Raw genomic sequence first — 23710 nt, forward strand, 5'->3', positions numbered from 1 at the left:
TATTAGTGGGTTAATTGCCATGTCCTGGTCTCCATTGGATTGTGAGCCGGGACGTTTTAGCTTAATTGTGAGCCATCCGCAGCCCTGCCACCAGTGCATCGTGGGAGTATTAAGTGTTGGTGATGGTCTTCATGATGCACTTGAAGCACAGCTGACCCCTCATTGGCAAACTGACTTGGTAGTAGACTGCCACCTCCTGGCACCATAATATAGCAAACACCTCTTAGATGACAATGGAGCTGACACAGAGGACAGTCATGTTGAATGAATTTGTACAGAACTACCGTTTTGCCAACAGCTTTAATTTAGGTTCATCTCTTGCTGCCATGTTCAGTATATTCACTTGTACTCTTTGTACTCAGGCCAGTCAAACAAATGTATACACTCAACTTGTTTGCATTTGTGAGCTATAAGAAATATATGAAATAGAACTTTAATTAAACAATTTCAACAACATCCAAACTGTATAACACAATAAATGTGATTTTATATATTTGTCAGTTCTTTATATTGAAAAACAGAAATGTAATTTTCCACAATGACACCTGACAAACCTGTTATTATAGTAACCTCTCTGTTACCTCTCTGATGTTTTTTTCTAGACTTTATCAGAAACCATTTGTTTTAATTTGATGTTATTTATGTTACCAGATGTTTTTAATAATTATCAGTTGGTCCTAGTAGTAGCCAACTGAAAATAGAGTGATAAGATATTTGTATTTTGATTGGTTTCTGCATAAATTTGATGTCAGTTTGTTTTCATTTAATGCAGTTGGATTACATGCAGCCTTTCAGTTCATTAAACAGCTTTAAAAGTTTAATACTTTGTGAATCTCAGAAAATGGGTTTAAACCACAACAATTACAAGTCAGCCTTGAGACTGGGTAATAACACATAAGAAAACAACAATGGGAGCCATTAAGTGTTCTTAAATGACTTTCTCGTACAACTTTTTTTTTCCATTTGTGCTTTCTTGTGTTTTCTAATATTACAGTTGTGTAATTTGGTAATTTTTAATACCACTCCACTTAATGTGTGAAATGCAGAGAGAAAACTGAGACAGGAGTAGATCCCCAGGTGTTGTCCTCTTCCTAGACTGCACAGGAAATTTACATTTTAATGGCTCAAGCTGCTTGTCCCGCCCTCCCCCCCAACCCCCACCTCCCACCTCCCACACCAGAGTGAAAGCTCAGCTGAAATCGTGGGTGACTGCCCTCAAACGGCCAACTGAAACACACCAGCTCCCACATAAAAACAGACAGAAAAACAAAAGAAAAAAAAACTTGACATTGTCATAAAATCTTTTGGCTGGATGCACTTCATTTGCAATTGATCATTTTATTAGATATAATTTACGATAATGCAAAATATTTGCAAATTGTTCCTCCTTCCTTTTGATGGGCAAAGGAAATTTCAGTGTGAAATTTTTCTGTGTTGTGTGTGGAAGACTGAGCGTTGTGGAAATTAGCAGAAATTAGCAGGATAAAATATATAACATAATATACAAATATGAACTGAGTGAGAATTAACTCAGAACTTAAAACTTAACAATAGGAACTTTACTGCTCTTGGGTCTTGTAGTGAATTGCTAAAAATTGTTGTCATGCTGCCATCTAGTGGTACAACACTATATGTCAAATATTTTTGGTGCCCCAATCCTTGTTCATCAAAAATTTTCTTTATCTTTCATTGAAATATTAATGTGTTTTCTACACAGTGGTGCTTTGCTTTGCTTATCAAACACTGATTAAATACAAATGGTCCCAATGATATTGCCACTACTTCTAGTGCTTGAACAAGCCAAAAACTATCCTCCCAAGTATTTTAAAGGCTGCTGCAGTTAAACCTGGGATAGAAATCTCTGGTGTGAAATTACAAGAGATAGTTAATAAGCCTTTTCACAGCAAACATTTTGACTTTTCATAGTAGGAAAAGGACATGATGGATAATAATAATGACGGTTTTGCTCTGTTAAAGTTTCCCATCCATGACAGTGTAACAGTGAGCCAATACCAGAAATCTGAAAGTGAAGCAGCTGTGCCACTGTGTCCAATGTGTGCACGTAAAAATGTCATCTGTGAAAGAGGCCTATTTAAAGTATAGCAAATCCACAAGATCTCAAGTGAATGACAATATGAGGCTGATTATTAATCAAACAAATAACAATACTTCAAAACAACCATTTATTTTTATTATTAATCAGAAGGTTATAGATATTTGAAGGTGATTTGGTTTCCTGGTTGTGGCTGCACCAGCTGTGATGCTGAAAGAAAGATGTGTTAGAGTCTAAAGGCTATGCACAAAGAACATGAGATCTATCTACAAATTTAACACAAGCAGATGCACCACAACAGTGTGACATGAAATAAAAACCCATCTGTTACAGAAAGATTTATTTTATCATTTGTTGATTTGCCACACAGCAATCAATCTGATGTTTGACTCAGCAGTCTGCATCAGTAAGTTAAATCATGTAGTTTTGTTTTTAATTTTAATTTTTTATTTTGCTCTCACAGGATTTCTCTGGGTTTTATCTCGGGGTCTGCTCATGTTGAGGTGCAACCACATTTTGGAACATACACAAATGAGCTAGCTGCTACTTATTCTTTGAGGCAGACTTGACAGTGCGACATAAGAACAAAGTTATGCATAGCTGATGGGTCCCATACGAGAACATGAATCCTCTGAGGCTATATGCAGTTGGAACTGCTCATCAGCTAGTAGGAAAATATTCGGCATCATTTGGTATTGTTTCTTGAAGATAATCAGTATAATGGAAAAGACTGAGCACAGCTGGAGTGCTAAGAATAACAGGCCTACAAATATAAAGTAATAGTTAAAAATAACAGTTGAGTTGAAGATTTACAAACATTTTTCACATGTGATTTCTCAGGTTATAGTCAGTCGTGAGGCACTCATATTGGACAGGCAGTTTATTTACACACACACACACACACGAAAAAAGAAAGCAATAATGGCAAATTTTCCAAAGAATGTTGGGTAATGGGAAATTTGTATCCAACAGATCTCAACAATCAAAGCACAATTTCCCTTGATCTCTAACTGCTACTGGCTCAGGGCATCAAAACGTACTCAAAAACGTACAATCACCAACGGTCATCAGCAGTTTACTTTATAAAAATATCACCATGGTGTCCCACAGATTCACAGATCTGACCGTGGAAAGAAGGACATATTTACAGTGATCCACATGAACAGAAAAAAAATGGAAAGAAAACCATTTGGGAACTAAAAAGCTGGAGGAAAAAGATGAGCAGTGCAGAGAGGGTCCCAAAAGGCAAAGCTTGAGCAATTCTTGCTTTAAGGTCTCTAAACGGACACCTCTTAAATCTTTTTCATTTGTCCTGCAAAGACCAGATAAACAAATCAGTTAAAAAAAAAAAATGATGGTACAATTAATGAAGTGTATAAACATTTTAAATGCAGAGATTCTTATTTTCAATAACATTTGTGTGCATAGTACAACAAATACAATATAACTGAAAAAAGCAACTATTCGGTATGAACATGACAAAAACAGAAACAGTTCCATCATGAGAACAGATACAGTTGATGTTGGTACTTTATCATCTCTAAAATGTGGACAAATGATTAACAAACCTCCCATTACTCCTGCGCCACTATTATCTGTGCCTTTTGTGTGGTAATTTACAAAAAATGCTGTATGTACATTAACTGTAGTTTCAAAATATAGTCTTTTCCCCCAACAATTCTTTATCCCAATTATTCCTTATCTTTTCTACATTTATCTGTCGGTAGCTTCATTCACTGGATCAAACTCCAAAATCATATATAGCCTAAAGTAAGGTGCTGCAAAAGACACTACTAACAAAAATATGACCAGCAGGCATGTGTTACACTGATGTTACAAATACACACAAAATTGAAAGTACACCATCATTAGCTTTACTGAAATGTTTGTATGACAGATGATGGAGAGGAAAGTTGTGGCTTCAAAAAATAGTAAGTAGCTTCTTTTCATTTATTATTTGTCTGTTTTTTTTTTTTTGTTTGTTTTTTTTAAACCAAACATAATTTATATTTCTCTGCAGGTCACATGATTGCACCAACACTGTGTTTCAAAATCCTCACCAACCAGTGGTTCTGGTTGTCTGTAAATACAGAAATTTAAATTTAGATATCAAGTCTCAAGAAGAAAAAGCAGAACTGAATGACTGAATCTTCTGCAGAAAAATATGCCTACTAAGTGCTGATTGAAGCTCTGCAGTGAAACCAGATCAGAGTGGGTGGCAGGTTTAGGAGAGGTAGTCGAAAATATGTGGCTGAGAGGTCAGGGGACAGTGAGTGAGATGTGCTCTCAGCATCAGAAGGAGATCTCACCTCTTGGTTGTTCTGCAGTACAGCCAAAGTGGACAGACTGACTGGGTTTAGTATCTAGAATGAGTCTGCCAGTGCTGAAGGAGCATGGGGGGAAAAAAACAGATGAGAGGACGTGCCAGTACAATAGAAGACTTAGATCCATGTAGTCACTAGTCACACAGCAGCCTATGTCTATATTTTAATTGGGTCTACTTTTATGTTGTTTTAACATTTTAATGTTGTGGCTGATCGGTGTGTATTTCTGTGATCTATCAGTCATTTAGCACTTTAAGCAGTGGAAGATACAGCAAAAGCTTAAAACTACCGAATAGCTTTTTCAAAGTAAAAGCTTTTTCTGTGACTGGGTCATTCTATCTGACAAATTGGAGCCTGCTTTGATCAAATCACACCTTTGCTGGAGCTATTCATTTCAAATGAGTTACATCATGAATCAATAATACTGTTTACTTTTTAAATAAAACCACAGATTCATTTGTTCAGAGCAGTTTAGACTAGAAAATGTGCATTTACCCACCTGGTGTGAATGCAGCATGCAACATGATGCATGCGTATGACATGGGAAAGACACAGCATATCACAATGTGAATGTCATACTGTAAGGATAATGGGCTACTGGATGAAGTATGGAAATCCAGGATGCAAATGACCTCTGACCTCAGAGTAGGCTGAGGGAAAACCGTTCTTTCCATATATTTTTATGAGCAACATCATCAGCTAATGCCACCAGCTCTTACTGATGATTGACATGGTGAGGTAAGATGATGTGGAGGGTGCCCTCTGCTGGTGAAACATGAGATGATGACAGGGTGACAGCTGGATGGGAGAGGATCAGGACAGCACACTGGTGTTCTGTGAATCCACGTCTTGCATGCTCATGACATCTGTACTTACTCCACTCTCATATATAGGGTTGTCGAAAGCTGACTCTTCTGTCATGTTGTCGTACGGTGGCGAGGATGTTGGCATTCTGATAGACTTCCCCTGCAGCCTGAGAAAAGAGCAGAGAAATGCTGAACGTTCTGTAAATGCTCATCTGATCGCAAATGAAATAAATGACATTTTAAGTTACTGCTTACTTTGCAAAGTAGACATATATCCCAAGGACAACCACCAAGATGATTGCAGTTGGAATAAAAACTGCAAGGGCGATATTGGTTCCCTCCATGCCATAATCCCTATTAACAACTAGGAGGAAAAAAACCCCACAATGACAAGTATTACACCTGTGAAATATACACAAAAAAGGAATACACTGATACTACAGTGTGACTCACCATCTAGCCTGCGTTCGTTCACATACTGGGTTGAGGATGCTACAAAGACACAATTGCAGTTCAGTCAGTATTTGATAAATCTTTATAAATGTTTGCATTAACAAACAACAACCAAATCAACAGCACATTATATAGTCTGGGTTGCACTGCATTTCCAAATGTTGTGACAGTTGTTAAAAAAAAACCCATAAAGTTCACCACAGTGTGTGGCTGTAGTTTACCTCTGCAGGCAGGGGGAGTGCTATTCCACTGTGACGGGTGTCCAGGGATACAGTAGATGGTGGCCTCACCCTGCAGCTCGTAGCCTGAGTGGCAGGAGAAGGTCAGCATCTCTCCTGCTTGGTAAAAGGCCTTTTCAGAGCTCTGCACACTGGTGGAGGCAGCACCAGGGTTCCTGCACGGCTCGTACTTTTCAGCTGAGAAGAAAAACAATATCTTGTTTCACTAAAATATTCTTATGCATCTTTCTCAACAGTAGAAAAACTTGCACTCATGTGAACAAATATGAAGGCAACAAACACATTAACTGAGATATGAAAGGCGAGTTACACACTTGAAGTATGTTTTTGAACCACAGGGGCGTGATGTGGCCAAGGTTTATAATCAATAACATAATAAAAATGATAATAAAACCCTTTGAAATATGCATTAAATTAGATACGTCAAAACTGATCCATCACACAAAAAGGATTTAGAAGGATCTGACAAAACTAGACATAATGGAAAAAAAAAACTAAACTAAAAGACAGACATGCTTTCTAGGTTTGTTGTTGCAGGTTGTTGTTGTTGCATTGAAATACCAATGCATATATTCTTGCATATGCCTGGTAGCTTAAAGATGTTTGATTTAAGATCTTTGATTCAATAGTTTGATCATTTATCATTACTATGACCATATAACCTTTCTTACCCCCCCATTTCAAAAGTGTAATGGTATCATTTACACAGAATACATTTAACTGACTTACTTTGTGTTTTTGTCTGATTTTTACACAAGTAATTTTATTTCTACTTCAGTACAATTTCTTTCACATACCGGTACTTTTACTTTAAATCACATATGTTTAGCCCTCACACAGCATGGATGCTTGCATGCGCGTACATGAGTGTAACTTACGGACACACTTAGGCAGCCTCTCGCTCCACTTGGGACTGGCTGAATCTCGGTTGTAGCAGGTGAGGAGGCCGCTGCCAGACAGGATGTAGCCTTTATTACAGATAAACTGCACTGTTGACCCAACGGCGAAGCGGCTGCCTGTGATCACCTTACGACTGTGCTCCACGTTTCCAGGGTCCTGACATGTCATAACTGGTGAATCACAAAAACAAATGATGGGTATTTCTTGTTATTGCCATTCGTGGTGGAGTGAAGTGGAGTGATAAAAACATCTTTTCGAGAAAGGAAAATACGTTTTTTTTTTTCTATAGGTATTTATGCAGTATTGTTATACAATTACTTTAAGTAAATTCTTAATAGGTACTTCAAGGACCTGTATTAATACCACACTATTCACAGTATGGAATATGTAGCTAGTGTAGCCTCCAGTCTCATGGAGCAGCCTACAGAGATTTGGTAAATTCACTCTTTTCTATGTCACACATTTTCAACCCTGTAGTCTTCAGCTTCTATGACCCCCACTGACTCAAGTGACCACTTGAGGCCAATGATCAGACCTTGCTCCAGCTCCCTCTGGAGCCACAGCAGGCTTTATACAACTTCTCACATATGCAGTAGGTCTCTCCAAGGCAGACTTTGATGTATGGAGTTCCCCTTTAAGTTCAGCTAAGGAGGGTTATAGACCAAATCCAAGTTGCTTTAGCAAAACGAGTCACAATCTGACAGACACCACAAGCTTATTCAGCTGAAATGGCTTCTAATTGGCATCCAGCTGAAATATGACCTAACCTTGAGTCGGTGTTTACTATTGTGAATGGAATTTGGCCACATTAAATACATTTTCCTTTATCATCAATCTGTCTTTGCTGTCTTTTTATAAATTATGTGAATACTGTTTGTTTTCTATTCAAGTCACTGATCAGGCATTTCATTTTGTTCATTTCATTTCATCTGCAAATAGAAAAAAAATCTAATTTGTGGTCTGTCTTTGAAGAGTTTTCAAAATTTGCCTTCTGCTTTGACTCAGTTGATGCATGCACTGATGAGTGTTGATGACTACACAGGCTAAACATTTTATTATTCTGAAAAAACAGTGGCCATCAAACTCTGGAAATCGGCACATGTGCAGACACAGATCACTAACAGAATGATTATTTTATCACATACTCTAATCTGCTCAATACGAAGCCAAAGGAGTCAGTATATGACTGGTGAGGTCTTCCTCTCATTTGCTCTCCCCCTGTTGCTCTGTGGGCTTCCTCTCACCTTCCTCACATCTCGGCACATCACCGCTCCAAGTTAGATCCCACTGGCACATGAGGATCTCAGATCCTACAAGCTCATATCCAGGGTAGCACTGGTAGGTGATGACGGTGCCGTGGATTAGATCAGGGTGGGATGTGCTCTTCCAGCCATTGGCGATCTCCGGTAGCTCAGAGCACGTGTCGTTCCTCGGCACCTCTGTTAGTGTTTGACGTGGAGCCATTTGTGTTGGTAAAAGAGAGGAGAAATAGAATTGGAAATATTATAATTCTATTATATTAGAATTCCAAAAATTGTGAGTACAATGAGAAAAGACATTGGTACTAAGAGTACAGAAATAATTGAATGTTAATTTTCTTGTATAACAAATATTAAATTTTCATTCTTTCATACACATTCTTTATACAATCATGAGTTCCATTTGTAAAGGGACACACGATTAGGTTCCACGAGGAAATCCCAGCATTAATATGCAACAACTTCCTCTGCAGGGAATGAATACGACTGCAACACTGTCTGCTCTGAGAGCACTAAACAAAAGCAGTTTGGGAGACATGTAAACACAGGCTTGTGATGTTTGCTGGGAGGAACACAGCATGTGGTGTGGCACCAGTCAATCTGTGCCTCCCTAAATGCAGTATACATGGCCAAGAACACAAAGCATTGGGAAAAAAACAGCTGATGTTGAAGTGTGCCCCATTATTGTGTTTCTCTGTTTGGTATTATCTAATCCTATGCACCTGGGATAAGCCAGAAAACAGAGACAGAGGCACAGCGAGAGAAAAGAACAAATAAGACAGTTTTTTTCTAATTGGTAACCTGCTGAGTTCTAGGTATGAGAAACATTTATATTCCATGTTTATTGCCAGCATTTGGTTTCTTATCTGTCCTGCAAAGGGGAATTCAATCTAAACCAGAATCATAAATGTAATTCATGTAATTCTGAGAAAAAAAAAAAAAAGAATCACCAAAGAAGTGGACCACAAATCCATTGTTGTAGCCGTAGATGTTGGTGGCAGGGTCTGACTGAAACTGAATGGTGACATCAGCCGTGGACGTGTAGAGCTTGAAGTGTGGCCGCGTGCCACTGTATTGGCCGAGGATGTTGGCTGTGAGGTCATCGCCATCATAGAAGGTCAGCAGGTCATTCTTACCCACATGGAGACTTGGAATAAACAGAAAAAAAAACAAGTTGTTTTAATTTCTTCCTAATGATATGAATGAAGGTTTTCATGGAGAGTGCACATGTCCCACATGTCCCACATGTCCCACGTCTGTTATTATGTGGTGTATTTGCTGTGTATTTTGCTCAGAGCCATAAACAGTTAAGTGACTGGTCCACTCTTTGGCTGATGAAAGCAAAAGCTGATGACATAAGGCGATGTCAGCAGTACTTGGAAAATATTAATTCTGTTTATACTGGATTCATCTGACGTGAAGTAAACACTAAATAATTCATGATGTATGACTCTGCCCCCACATTGCTCTCGTGAATATGTATTAAAGACTATATGTGCAAATATAAGATCATAATATAATAATATCCCTTAGGTTGCAAGACCTACAAGCACACAAAAAAGAAAAAAACATGCATTATAATGTTTACATAAAATTTAATGTAAAGCAGCTAAGTGAGATGGCAGAATCTCTGCTGAAAATGATTAACTTAAGAATGAATTAACCTTTTCCATTTGGTGATTCATATGTCCTTGCCCTCTTTATAGAGCATCCGTAAAGTTTGACATTTATTCGCACACAGGGGATGGTGAATGGTGTAAAAAGTAATAAACCTCCGAACTTGTATTTCCCTGCTGATATAATAAGCAGGGGAAACTAGTTGCTCTTTATGTGCCTTAAGGCAGGCGTCAAAGTAGCTCTGCAGATTGGCTGTATGATTGTTTATATTCACAAGCCGTGCTGAAAAGAACTTAACGGTAATAATTAGCGCGGTGCTATTCTTCACACACGTCAAAGAGTAATGCTTTGCGGCTATGAATCACCTGTCCCTTGCATAAGCTCTCCACCTCTATTTTCATTTGCATGATGAAGCAACCGATTAAGTGCACAAACGATTTGAAAAAGCAGTATTTTGTCAGACGGTTAACAAATAATATTCTTTGTTTTTCTCTAAACGGCAAGTTGTGATGCCTGAAAAAAATCCCATTTCCAGCTTAGCTGTAGTTGTGATCACACCTTGTCCTAAAATTCTATGTTCTTGTCTTTTCCCCTGTATTCATTTCTCTTTATCAGTGATTTACTCAGTATCCATGCAAAAATATCCATGTTGTCCTGTTATCTAGTGCTGAGTTGTGATCTTTTTTTAAGACAGATGTTTGCAGATTTGCCTAATTAGTTCAGTGAAACTCAAGAAGTCAAAATATTAACTAAAAATAAGTGTGGGATCAGAGACAATGTACAATTCTCAGATTAAACTACTGCATGGAAATGAAACCCAGCAGGGTTTCATGTAGACTTCAGAAGGGAGGAAGAGAGAGCTGCACGCTCATAACGCTGATGCAATCTTTGTATTTCTAGATCTGTGAATCAAATCAAATTGTCTTTTCAGCAAACATGGGGTGGGGGAGGTGGGGGGGTGGGGGAGGTGGGGGGGTGGGGGAGGTGGGGAGGGGAGTTGCACAGCACCTGAGAGAAAATGTGGCACACAGGTGATTCAAATCGATGATGTCACAGGGCAATCAACACGAACGTAGAAACAGACTTCATAGATATGTCACACTTTCCCCCATGAAAGCCTTCAAACACCCATATGTCATCACTTTAGAGACAACAAACTCAAAATAGACAATCAAAGAGTAAAACCAGTAAGTAAAAATATGTGTGAAGGTCATAATTAAAAAGTCAGCAATAAGTCTGGAGAAGAATACAGAAATGCATCTCAGTACAATCTAATATTCGAAGTTAAATAAACAACAAAGACTTGTCATAAATAGCTTTTATGTTGGTCTGGTATGAAAATAAAAATGCACAGATCACAACAAAAAATTGCAAAGTAACAACATTTGGGTGCATGTACACACACACACACACCACACACATGTATAAATAAAGATGCTAAGTCTACAACACAGCACAGTAATGCATCCCCATTACAGTGCATCCAAGTAGCAAAAATAAATCTAATTTGCATAATGTTTAAAAGATGAGAAAAAAAAGTCAAGGATGTTTGCTACCATGGTCCCCTGAGTACAGAGGTTGTGATCCCACAAAGAAACAACAACATTATCTTCTGATGTCAAATTCTACTCTCCAGACATTTTACTTTGTGATTTTTACTCTCTGATTTTTCTATTTTGTGTTTGTCACTTCTTAAAATACCAACATATGGATGTTGGAGCGATGGCTTGCTTGATGAATAACCGCTCTAACAGCTTTATTTCTATGTTCACACTGATTGCTCTGTGAGCTCACTGATTTGTCTCACCTGTTTGACACACTATATAAGTCAGTGAGAGGGGCTTCTTCTCTTTTCTAGCTTTCTTCACTTCAAGAGAGCACTGTGTGCAGCAACATTAATGCACAGACTTAAACATGAAAAGCTTGCATAGGTGTTGAGTTTGAGACGCTCTCCTATTTATTTATTTATTTTCTTTTTTTCTGGCATTTTCACACTGACCATCCAAGTCCATGAGGCTAGAATGCCAAACATGAGATATGAATATGCACAGACTATCTACAGTTTTGGAGCTTTGTTGAAACAGAGTTGTAGCAGTCTGTGACGGGGCCTGCTTTATCTGTGACTGACAAGAGTTTTATGATGATGAAAGGGAACAAATGACCCGAGTCTGTTTACCTCTCTGCAATCTCTTCTTCGCAACCTCCCCCACAGAATTTCCATATTACTTCTGAGTCGAAACAAGCTGTAGTTAAAATCAAAGAAATGCACCCACTTCAGCTTCAATTACCCAGACTATAGGAACAAATCCCATCTATTTATATCAGCTCTCAGCATTAATGGAAAATTTATATAATTACACCCTGAAGATATATATATTCAAGTACAACTAGCCGGAGCTAGCAAGTTCCCGAGGGCAAAATTTTAACATAAAAACATCTGAATGACGTGATTCTGTCTGCTTATGCAATGTGTTAAAATTCTGGATAAAATGAAATATCAGCTTCTCTTGACAAGATGACGCCAGTTTCCATTTTCACACCACCACAACACTCCATGCATGTATAGACCAACAAAAAGGATGAAAAGCAACACAATACACACAGCTTTCACACTAAAAGCTCCTGTGTCCTTTGGTATATTTTTGTAACACCTTATTTGGTGCTTGCTCCATGATTAAGATGTACTCTGCCCACACACGGTGACCACATGAAGTGACAGACAATGAGAACTTTTATTAGACAAAGCAGTGGCATCTGGACTGCAGGTTCACAACCCTCTGCAGAACTGGACACAGTCTCATCTTCCATCTCGTCGTAATAAAACAGGGGTGTCCCTCAGTGAAGTCCACAGAGCAACACCAACAGCCAAATTGTTTGCGTCTTTTTCTATCTCCACATCTCACGCTTCACTTCTGTTCAAGCTCCATCCTCCACCTGCTGCTCATGTCAACAAGGCTGTCCACCTTATCACTGCACTGTATTTCACCTTATCTCCTGCCAAAGGTCTCCCTGCATTCAGACTACTTGAAGAAGGGACATGGCACTGTCAGTTGGCAATCTTTCCGTGTGGTTACCACCGGTCTCTGCACTTCATCGTCCTTTCGCTCCATACTGTACAGGTTCTGTACCTGCTCATTCCTTATCTCTTGCACAGCACATGGACATTTCTTGTTTTTTTTTTTTTTTCTTTCCACATGAGTCCAGTGCTTAATTTCACTACTTTTACTGGACCACATTCTACTCTTGTTCACATTGCTACATCTTATCAACACCATAAGCTCTATTCTTCAGCTCATTCCATTAATCTGGTAGGGTGACCTCAATAGCATTGCTGTTGATATTCATCCTTTCCTGGTGACGTTGAGTCTCTCTTTTTTTTTTTTTTTTTGTCATTTATGCCCAATATTTTGGTGACTTCATCCCTCAAACACCTGCAACATCAACACTAAACTCTGCTTTTCCCTTCTGATGTCCACCTAAACATTACAAGGTTTTTTGGCAAAATCTTCAATAGCTTTTCACCACAACACTGACTCCCACTGACCAAGAATTTTCGATTTTAGAGAGGGTGCAAGGCCAACACTGCAGCCATATCCAAAAAACATCAGACATCAGTCAACAGCAGCAGCAAATCATACGCTTTCCCATTTGACACAGTGTGCCCTCTTCTCCAGTCTGGGTTCCTAAATAATCTCCCTGGCCGCTCTAACTCATCACGAATGCTGCAGTCAACCTTGATTTTAGATTTTCCCACTGACCCCATCCGTTTGCTCCTCTGTCTGAAATGTATTCAAAACCCCGGTGACAACACGGAAGAGTGCCAAACTAACAGTGCCTTTAGTCCAGACTCGCCCAGCAGTCTGCACTGAGTCACTACAGGCCGCTCAGCTGCCTTCTATGTAGCAACCTGGCAATCACTTCACCCAAATGTCACGCCACCTGGCTCCTTTTTAAATGCTTTCCCCTCCAGTCAGGAAAGCAGTCACTCCCTGCCCTGCGTTGCACACTGACTAATATTCAACCCTGTTAGTTCACATTTCCTTTCATTAAATTTTAGAGGAACAGTTATTTGATTTAACATCTTCAACTGCATAAGACTTTTTAGAGATTTTCTGAAGACTTCTCTGCATACCAGTGGCATCAACTCATTCCTGAAGGGATGACAGCTGTGTTCTGTACAGGCCTCAAGGCATTTTGTCACCTTCACTGACCTGTCAAGTCTAAAGAACCCAGAAAATCTCCCACAGCTCTAACAGAATGGAAACTGCTTTCAGTGTCAAGTTTTCAACCTCCTCTGACATCTCATACATGCACACATTTAGCCTTTGAATGGCTCTGCTCAGTGGAAAAAAAAGTTCTGTTCATACAAAAATATCTATTTATTTTCCAGGCACTTGCATAACTCCAGACTTGCTGCTGTAATGCTCAGAGTCTCCACAAGAGGACTCTATAAACCCAATATGTCTAAAAAGCCTCTGATCATGCTCAGTAAACTGACACATACCACTGTGTGACAGACTTCCTCACTGCTTTGACTTGTGAAACATTTGTGGATATATGCTAAAATCCTTGTGAGCTATTTACCTTGCCGTGTTCCACAGGTGGGGATATCAGCTGTAACTCTTGTCTCCGGCTCTTGCTCGAGCCGTGCTCCATGCTAATTAGCAAAGAGCCAGCCCTCCTGTTTGGCCTAAATTAATTAATCAGTCCTCATTATGCACACCGCTCCTCTGTAATTGCCAGCACAGACACAGTGATGAATGATAATATAGAAAACATTCTCATTAATGTGGAAAAGTGTGTGCCCACCCTTATAATGAGACAGCTCTCATCCACAAGAGCCTTTTGCCACTTAAACATGCATAACACATAGACACCAAAAACAGCCTTTCACACAAATTACATGTTGACCGAGTCTTTAGGAGTGCTATTCTCAAGCTGAGCACACCAGACATGAGGGTAATGGTGGGGTCTGCAGGGATCAGACAGGCTGTGGGTTTTCTACTGCCATGAAGGCCATGCATGACCAACCTTGAGATAAACTGGAGCTGGCCACAGCACCATTAATTTACAGCGAGTGGCCTCATGTGGCTCAGATTAAAACAAACTTAAGGCTGGCGCAATTTAAAAAGAAATCTCTGAATGAAAATCACTTTACCTCCAAATCAAACTTGTTTACTGCTGCATGAAAAATCCCCTCTGATCTTTTTTTTTTTTTTTTTTTTTTTTTTTTTTTACCCTAGGTGCACTGGTTGACTTTCAACATCAGTCATTAATCACTAAGTCTTAAGCTCCAAAAAAAAAAGAAAAAAAAAACAGAGAGGAAAGCCGGGCCACACAAACCCTTGTGTGGTATTCAGACATTGTATTATTTGTATCCTCTGATGCTGTTATTTCCTTTTGATCTGTGGCTCATATTTGAGTGATGGCTCATATCTCAGTGCTTGAAAGCCTAAAAGATAAACAGTTTGGGGTATTATGTGTATTGTGACCATGCAGTGGCATACAAAACTGGGCCAGTACCGAAACACCCAGCCTTCCACCAAACCCTCTACTGACTATATGCCACCGATATGAGGGAAGTCTCTGGAAGTATGTAGTTCTTAATCAGTGTATTACTTAAATTAGGTAACTTTGTGTAATACTGTTAGTCAACAAATCTAAATTCAAATACAAGTCAGCAATGTAGAACCACAAAAAGGAAGTATAACCCCAACCCCCCCCCCCCCCCCCCCCCCCCCCCCCCCCCCCCCCAAAAAAAAATAATCTAGTTCTACAAAAGACTGCACTGCATATTATGTTTTTCATTATATACCACATTGCAAACATACATTATACATTTTTTTAATGTCTAATCTATCCATCTTTTTGAGTCATATTTACCTTATATGTAAAATGTTTCATTTTTGAAGAAACATTTTCTCAGCTGTTCACTTTCCTTTTACTTCTTACTTAAAAATATGCAGATTGTTGAAGTGCAAATACACATCACCTGTGTGGTAGAGGCTCCACATTAAAAAAAAAAAAAAAAAGGGGGGGGGTCAGTTGAAGAAAATGTGTTTAACTAGTTAGTGCGCAGGGGAACTAGGAAATACACCCCCCCCCCCCCCCCCCCACCTAAAAAGAGAACAAAAAAATCTGTCTGCACAGCACCCAGACCTCATAATTAAACCTTGAAATTTCATCAAACTTCAGAAATATATTTAATCATACAGCAAGGGTGAATTATGAATTATGAAAACCGGACTGAAGGGAGCAAAAGCCTGCACACATACATGACCAATAGCTAACAATAGCCTCTGTTTGAGATTTGTCCGTGACTTCTGTTTTTCTACAACTCAGGCAGTATTCCTGCTGGTTTAATTTTAACCTCTCTGTGCCCTCTTGTGTGCAAATGCTTCAGGCAATAACACAAATCACTTATGCTGTAGTTTTTTGTGCTCTCCATAGGATGCATGTTCATTGAAATATCCTGGGAATCACACAGACTAAGCAAAAACATAAATCCACATAAGATGAGCAAACATGCAAATTCTCATTCACATATTTGAATAGTTTTGTGTTTGATGAAACAAAGAAGTGTTTTTGTTTACACTTAAGAGCAATAACTTGGATGAAATGGCAAGGACATGTTACATGCGTGTGTGTGAGGGAGTGCGAGAGGGAGGGAAGTGAGGGGAGGTGGGGTAGGGAGTGAGGAGAGGGAGGGGGAGGGAGGAAGGGAGAGGGGATGAGGGGGAGGGGAGGGAGGGGGAGGGGGGAGTGAGAGGGGGAGTGAGAGTGAGAGTGAGGGGGAGGGGAGAGTGAGAGTGAGAGTGAGGGAGAGTGAGAGTGAGAGTGAGGGAGAGAGTGAGAGAGGGGGAGGGAGAGAGAGGGGGAGGGAGAGGGGGAGGGAGAGAGTGAGTGAGTGAGTGAGTGAGAGAGGGGGAGGGAGGGAGGGAGAGAAGTGAGTGAGTGAGTGAGAGAGGGGGAGGGAGTGAGGTGAGGGAGAGGGGGAGGGAGAGAGTGAGTGAGTGAGAGAGGTGGAGGGAGGGGAGGGAGAGAGTGAGTGAGAGAGGGGGAGTGAGAGAGTGAGAGAGGGAGGGGGAGGGATAGAGAGGGGGACTGAGAGAGGGGGAGTGAGAGAGTGAGAGAGGGAGTGAGAGAGGGAGTGAGTGAGAGAGTGAGTGAGAGAGTGAGAGAGGGGGGAGTGAGTGAGAGAGTGAGAGAGGGGGAGTGAGAGAGAGAGTGAGAGAGGGGGAGTGAGAGAGGGGGAGTGAGAGAAGGGGGACTGAGAGAGGGGGGAGGTGGAGAGAGTGAGAGAGGGAGTGAGAGAGGGAGTGAGTGAGAGAGTGAGAGAGGGAGTGAGTGAGAGAGTGAGAGAGGGGGGAGGTGTAAGTGAGAGAGTGAGAGAGGGAGTGAGAGAGAGAGTGAGAGAGGGGGAGTGAGAGAGTGAGAGAGAGAGTGAGAGAGTGGGGGAGTGAGTGAGAGATAGGGGAGAGTGAGAGGGAGGGGGTGAGAGAGAGTGACAGAGAGAGAGTGATGGAGGGCGACATTCATTTACAGTGAGAGTGATGTTGAAGGGGAAATTGAGGGAGTGGAGTGAGAGAGGGAGTGAGGGAGGGAGAGAGGGAGAGAGTGAGGGAGGGAGGGAGGGAGGGGAGGGGAGGGAGGGAGAGGGAGGAGAGGGAGAGAGGGAGAGTGAGGTGTGAGAGTGAGAGTGAGGTGTGAGAGTGAGAGAGAGTGTGTGAGTGTGATGGAGGGCGACATTCATTTACAGTGAGAGTGATGGTTGAAGGGGAAATGGAGGGAGTGAGGGAGGGAGTGAGGGAGGGAGGGAGTGAGGGAGGGAGTGAGGGAGGGAGTGAGGGAGGGAGAGAGGGAGTGAGTGAGAGTGCGAGTGAGAGTGCGAGTGAGAGTGCGAGTGAGAGTGCGAGTGAGAGTGCGAGAGAGAGTGCGAGAGAGAGTGCGAGAGAGAGTGCGAGAGAGAGTGCGAGAGAGAGTGCGAGAGAGTGCGAGAGAGTGCGAGAGAGTGCGAGAGAGTGCGAGAGAGTGCGAGAGAGTGCGAGAGAGTGTGAGAGAGTGTGAGTGTGATGGAGGGCGACATTCATTTACAGTGAGAGTGATGGTTGAAGGGGAAATTGTGTGCTTATATTTGTGTGTGCATGGGTCTGTTTCTTTTATATCTGTGTGCATGTGCATTGAGTGTGTGCTGAATTACAGTTGGGAAGGCTGAATAAGTGGCTCAGTAGTTCACTGCCAGAGCATATTCATTTCAAAGCCAACTCTGAGACACACACCAGGGAAGTGGGAGCAGGGAGGCTTACTGGCTAATCTGGTCAGAGAGTGAGCTGGAAGCTACACAGAATTCTTAATGTAGCGAATGGGGGGGAAAAAAAAAAATCTAATTAGTGGCTGCAACCACAGAAAGCCTTCCCCGTGTGCATGTCATAGAATGTCTATGTGACTGAGAGAAAAGATGAGAAAGAAAGCAAGAGCACGTGTGTTTGTGTCAGGAGATGGAGTGTTTAACATCTTGAGGTCAATCTGACCTCCTCCCTGACCCTCTCTGTGTGAATTTCCAGTCTTACACTTGGATATCAAGCATGATCCTCTTGTCCTCTTCCACATGGATACCCCAGATGCAGTCCTGCCCTTTGTCATAGGCCTCAGGCCAATTAGGAGACAACACCACACCAGCAGAGTCTGTGATCTCCCCGCTGCACACAGCTGCAACACACAAACACCTCAGGTTGATGCTGTGAAATATATAAATGCACTGTAACAGATTTCAAGACTCAGAAAATCAAGATCACAATAAATTTAATATGTAAATTAGAAAGCAAAGTAAATATCACATCATCACAATTTCTTATGTGCAGGTAAGTTAGTGACACACATGACCAAAAATACTGATATATGAACTACTATGTGACTTCATAGGATGGAACCGCAGTCTTAATGCTTAATAAAACCTTGACATGAAAACTGCATACTACCACTGAACCGCCTGGTGACCATGACCCACAAGAGCACAAATTAAATTTGCTCATATCTAGCTTTACTAGAGAGCTTTTCAATTTCACTGTGTGGCAGAATGACTATGCTCGACAACAAAGACTGGGAGTGAGGTCAGCCCGTCGTGTGTGTGTGTGTGTGTGGGAAGGGCTCAGGGGTGGAACACTGTTTAGTTTGGTGCATAGTCTTTGCAATGTGTCAGTGTTCATCTTTGGCCAACTATTGTATGTCTTTAATCTTAAGCACTTCTAAAATCTGCCCTGCAAATACAAAGTAAATCATTGTTACAGTTTTAAGAGGAAATTTATCATGGATCAGAGGAAAGCAGCTTAGGAAGATATAGTTAACTGCCAGTGGTATTTAATATTTGAATAAAAAGACTTCACTAACCCCCGCACTGATCAAGTAGACAATGAAAGCCTCGGGTCCTTAGGCCAGTCGTATCTGGCTCCAACTTCTTCTCCAGAGGAAGCATTTTTTTTTTTCTTTTTAAAAAGATTTAATGTTGCACTATTACTCAAGCAGATGAAATCAGTTGACTCACCCCTACAGGCTGGCTCAGTCTCATTCCACTGTGGGTTTTGTGCATCCACACACTCAATCACTACGGAGCCTTGCTCTAGTGTGTAGCCAGGGTCACATGAGAATTCAACAACTGCACCCACACTGTAAGTGGAGTCGCTGCTGCTGAAGTTGCCGTATTTCACGAAGGGCTCATAGCATGTACCTTTCGCAAAAGCTGTGGACACAAGAATTGTGTTAATGTATTGCATTTAAAAATAAGTGACAAGTACAGTGTACGGTTTGTATGTTGGCAAACTCTGCATAATCTACGTGCCTTCGTATCTGATGGCTGCACCAGTGGAAGTTACTGTCCCGTCTGTGGTGAACTCTATAAACAGGTAGCGTCCAGTACTGAGCACACCCTCATTGGGCAAATACTCTACCTCATAGGAGTCGTACACAGGGGGAGAGTCTATGTTGTTGCCATTCTTAATAAGCAGCCTAAAGAAAAAAAAAAGAACACACACACACACACAGAAGGAAGACAGATTAAAAGAGCCATAAGTGAGCCTTGAAAGGTAAAAGAAGCGTAAAGGAAGTTGCAATCTATCTGAGATCTGCTCACTGTTCCAATGGTGGCTGTAATAACTTTGTGATAACATTCTTCACCACTTGGTAATGAGGTGAATGGCCATGTGTGACGATAGCCATGTGGATCAGTGAAGAAAAATGTAATGCAATTGCCATTTCCTACCTCTCACTACCTTCTGTAGTCCCTTCAATTCATTCGCTTGATAGAACACTGTTAAAGGATTATAATGATAAAGGGTCCTTTCAAATCCATCTGTCACTCCCTTAAGATTTTGGTTATTTATAGCCTTTGAGAGTTTTAATGTTCTATCCACGAGCATACTGTTATTCAGAAATGAGTTTAAAGCCCCGGTACATTTATTAGCTGAAGACACAGACACAAAAGTGCACACACACTCTTACTCTTAATGTGATTTTAACATTATGCACCTGTCATCGTCTTCTGCCAGGGCCACCTTCTCAAAGTGAATGTGAAGCCGGTAGCCTTCAGGGACCTCCAGGACCCAGTGGCATGTCAGATTGTTGCTGTAGTTGCCAGGGAAACCAGGAGAGACAATACGTCCGTATGTAGCATTTTTTATCATTCCCCCACAGGATGCTATACAGGAAGAAAGAATAAGAGGAAGAAGACAAAGAGTTGGAGGGTAGGACTAGATGAGGGAAAAAGTAATGACACCAGCTACAGCAGGGGTTTTGGAGAAAAGTCCCTGTCTGAGCATAGATATGATCAATATCCAGTGGACTGTGGCTGGGCTACATTTGGCTGCTCACCTGGGTCTAAGAGTGTGTGACTGTGTGTGATGGACTTGTAAAGAGAACAGCATAACAGCAGCAGTAACACTATCAGTTCAGAGCAGCTGCAGGCAGGCACAGAGAAACGCTGGAACTGGCAGATGAGCCTTTACCAGCAGGAGAAGGATAGTCATGCAGCCCAGTTCTAATTAAGGCAGCAGGTCCAATGGCCTTGTTTTGCCCCGTCTCCAAAGAATAGCTCCCTGTGCTGCTAATCACATGCAAACACACTCATTTGGCCTGGGAGTGTAAGTAATCAACTCAGTAGGAGACAACCCGGTGAAAGCTTTCGTTAATCAAAATCACCTGTATTCTAGAGGAAAGCTGAAGAGAAAAAGGACTGCAAATATCTCCAGTTTTTGAGATGGTAGTATTTTGTACATCATTTCAATTTTGAAAAAATGTTTTTCCGATTTTTACATTTGCTCCATAACAATTTCAGAGTTTCTTGAAATATGTCTGTACAAATTTCACTACAAATGAGTTATAGAAGTCTGCCCACCAGTTGGTGTTAACTGCTGGAAGGAAAATGACGGAAAAAAAAACATAGCCAACATTCCTCAACCTCAAGGTATGAGGAAACCTACAGTTATAGAGCTTTAGTTTTGTATAATTACAATTTGAACTGTTCTGTCGCTACTTTGCCCTGAACTGTTTCCAGTATTAATGAGCGTGTGAACGTGGTCCGGCAATGAACCGGTTTGTCTTACCCATACACTGGGGCTCCTTTCCACTCCAGTAAGGTGTAGTTGCATTGCGACAGGTGAGCATTTTGGGGCCTTGCAACTTATAGCCGGTGAAACAGCGGAAGTAGGCTTCTCCTCCAGGATGGAGGTGTGTCACTGAAACTTCTCCACCAGCAGGCTCTTTAGGGAATGAACAACTCAGTACAAAGGCTACAGAGGAAAGAATTAGAGACAAAGAGAGAACACAAAGGAGAATATTTTTATTTTATTTTATTTTTTTAGTTTTGGCTATAACCACTCTTGTAATAACTAATTACATATAAGTAGCCTACACATCTGAAAATGAAATATGCTATACTGTGTGAATGTGCTCCTGTGGTTGTCTTAGTAATGACATTAAAGTATATTAATTGGGTGTTCCTCATGTCATGGCAAGGTCACATATCCTTATCCAATCCCCTTCCCCCTGAGCTGCCGCAAGGCTCAGTGTTGGGATCCTATCTCTTTGCAATATACACCACCTCCTTGGGTCTAATGATCCGTTCGCATGGCTTCTCATATCACTGCTACACAGACGACACCCAACTGTACCTGTCATTCCTGCCAGATGACCCCACGGTCTTGGAATAGATCGTGGCTTGTCTCTCAGAGATATTCACATGGATGAAGGAAAGCCACCTTCAACTAAACCTCTCTAAGACGGAACTCTTAGGCCTCCTAGCCAGTCAATCTCCCCATCACAATATCAACACCAAAACTGCCTCTATGTGAAGCAGATACCTGGGTGTCATGTTTGAGCAGCTATCCTTCTCTGACCATATTGCATCAGTCATCCAATTGTGCCTCTTTGCACAACACAACATAAGAAAGAACAGGCTTTACCTGAGTCAGTACGCGACTCGACTCTTGGTAAAGGTCATGGTTATCTTTTGCCTTGACTACTGCAGTGTCCTTCTAGCAAGCCTCCTTTCACACACAATGAAATCCCTATAGGTCCAGAATGTGGTGGCACATCTGGTTTTCAATCAGGCTAGAAGAGCGTATGTCACTCTGCTGCTCATGGACCTCCACTTGATACCCAAGACCAGCTGAATCAAATTCAGGTCACTAATGCTTTCTAACACAGTGACTTCTTGGTTTGCACCCATCTCAGTCATACAAGCTTATGCTCCTTCTCGGCCACTGTGTTTCCCCCAAGAATGTCTGACATTGCCATCCCCGCACACAAGGCAATCACAGTCCTGACTGTCCTCATTTGTGGTTCCCCGACAGTGGAACGAGCTATCAACTGTTATCAGACTAGGGGCATTCCTCTCTATCTTCAAGAATCTATGAGAGCATGTGCTCTCCTAACACCTCTAACACCCTGACATGCTTAACTAGCACTTACTGTGCACTTTCAGTGCACTTCTTTGCTTGATCTCCTTGCATTTTATCTTACTGAATAGTGCTTTGTACTCACCTCAAGGTCTCCTACTGTACTGACGCTTTAGTGTTGTCCCTCACTTGTAAGTCGCTTTGGATAAAAGTGTCTGCCAAATGAGTAAAGGTAATGCTTGTTGCTATGGTTTGTCCAATGTGTAACCTGTGATGCCCGTATTAGACACATAATTTCCCAGGACTCAATGTTTCATTAAGAACAAAAGTGCAATTCACATCAAAATGAGCAGACAACGATGCTAACTGGCTCCACAACATAATCCTCTGTGTCCTGCATTGTATATACCTGTGCTGTTTTGTTGCATTGTTGACCATTTTGTCTCTCCTCCAAACCATTGCTCAGCACCCCATATACATTTTTTTCCATTATTTGTGCAGATAAATCAGGTGTACACACACACACACACACACAGCTGCTTCATAACCAACCCTCAACTTTGTTTGTAAACACTTCAGCTCCTAATTAATTGCAGTTTACCAGTACATAAAATATGCAAATGTGCAAAGACATGTTTGCAGCAAAACAGTAATTAATATCACCGTATGGTTCGGTGTAAAGCCCCTGCAAATACTTTGTCAAATGGAAATGTTGCAGATCAGCTGAACATCATAATGGGTCTGTATTGTGATAGTTGATAGCTGGAAGAGAAATTGCCTCTGTAGTGGTTGTCAAAGAGTGGTGATTCCAGCAGGGTAAGATCAATGTTCCTGGACTTGCTTTGCATTGTTGTCCTGTCCCTGTTTTAAATAAATGGTGTAGGATAGGATGGAGTTCACATGGATAATGGAGTGAACTAACCAAGTCTGTAATAGAAGCTATTAAACAACCTTCTCTTCCTGTCTAATAACCACACTGTTCTACCTCATTAGTGTAGGCACTTTAATGACCAGACTAAAACTTTAAAACTTCTGGAAATGTGTGGACAACATAACAAGCAACATAATTGGACCCACTATGCAATAACAGTGTGATTGTGCAGCAGCAAAATAACAGAAACCTTTTGAAAGCTGCAACTTTACTCCAACTTTGCAAGTAGCATGTCGTGTTT

At 41.1% G+C, this 23710-nt stretch overlaps 1 protein-coding gene across 1 annotated transcript in view; it reads right to left on the reverse strand.

The window, feature by feature from the left end:
• Positions 1-5190: 5190 nt before the first annotated feature.
• The window catches only part of sez6a (seizure related 6 homolog a), an 82130-nt gene continuing 63610 nt past the window's right edge, over positions 5191-23710 (reverse strand). Inside the window, exons 5-16 of the mRNA XM_041051630.1 lie at positions 21246-21431; positions 20173-20341; positions 19487-19653; positions 19193-19387; positions 18222-18360; positions 8985-9181; positions 8020-8214; positions 6754-6945; positions 5858-6052; positions 5637-5675; positions 5439-5547; positions 5191-5350 (exon numbers count right to left, since the gene is read on the reverse strand). Coding sequence (XP_040907564.1) covers positions 5191-5350; positions 5439-5547; positions 5637-5675; positions 5858-6052; positions 6754-6945; positions 8020-8214; positions 8985-9181; positions 18222-18360; positions 19193-19387; positions 19487-19653; positions 20173-20341; positions 21246-21431 — 1943 coding nt within the window. The remainder of the gene's footprint in view (positions 5351-5438; positions 5548-5636; positions 5676-5857; positions 6053-6753; positions 6946-8019; positions 8215-8984; positions 9182-18221; positions 18361-19192; positions 19388-19486; positions 19654-20172; positions 20342-21245; positions 21432-23710) is intronic.

Source organism: Toxotes jaculatrix, chromosome 12 (genome assembly GCF_017976425.1).
Source record: "Toxotes jaculatrix isolate fToxJac2 chromosome 12, fToxJac2.pri, whole genome shotgun sequence".
Classification (NCBI taxonomy): domain Eukaryota; kingdom Metazoa; phylum Chordata; class Actinopteri; family Toxotidae; genus Toxotes; species Toxotes jaculatrix.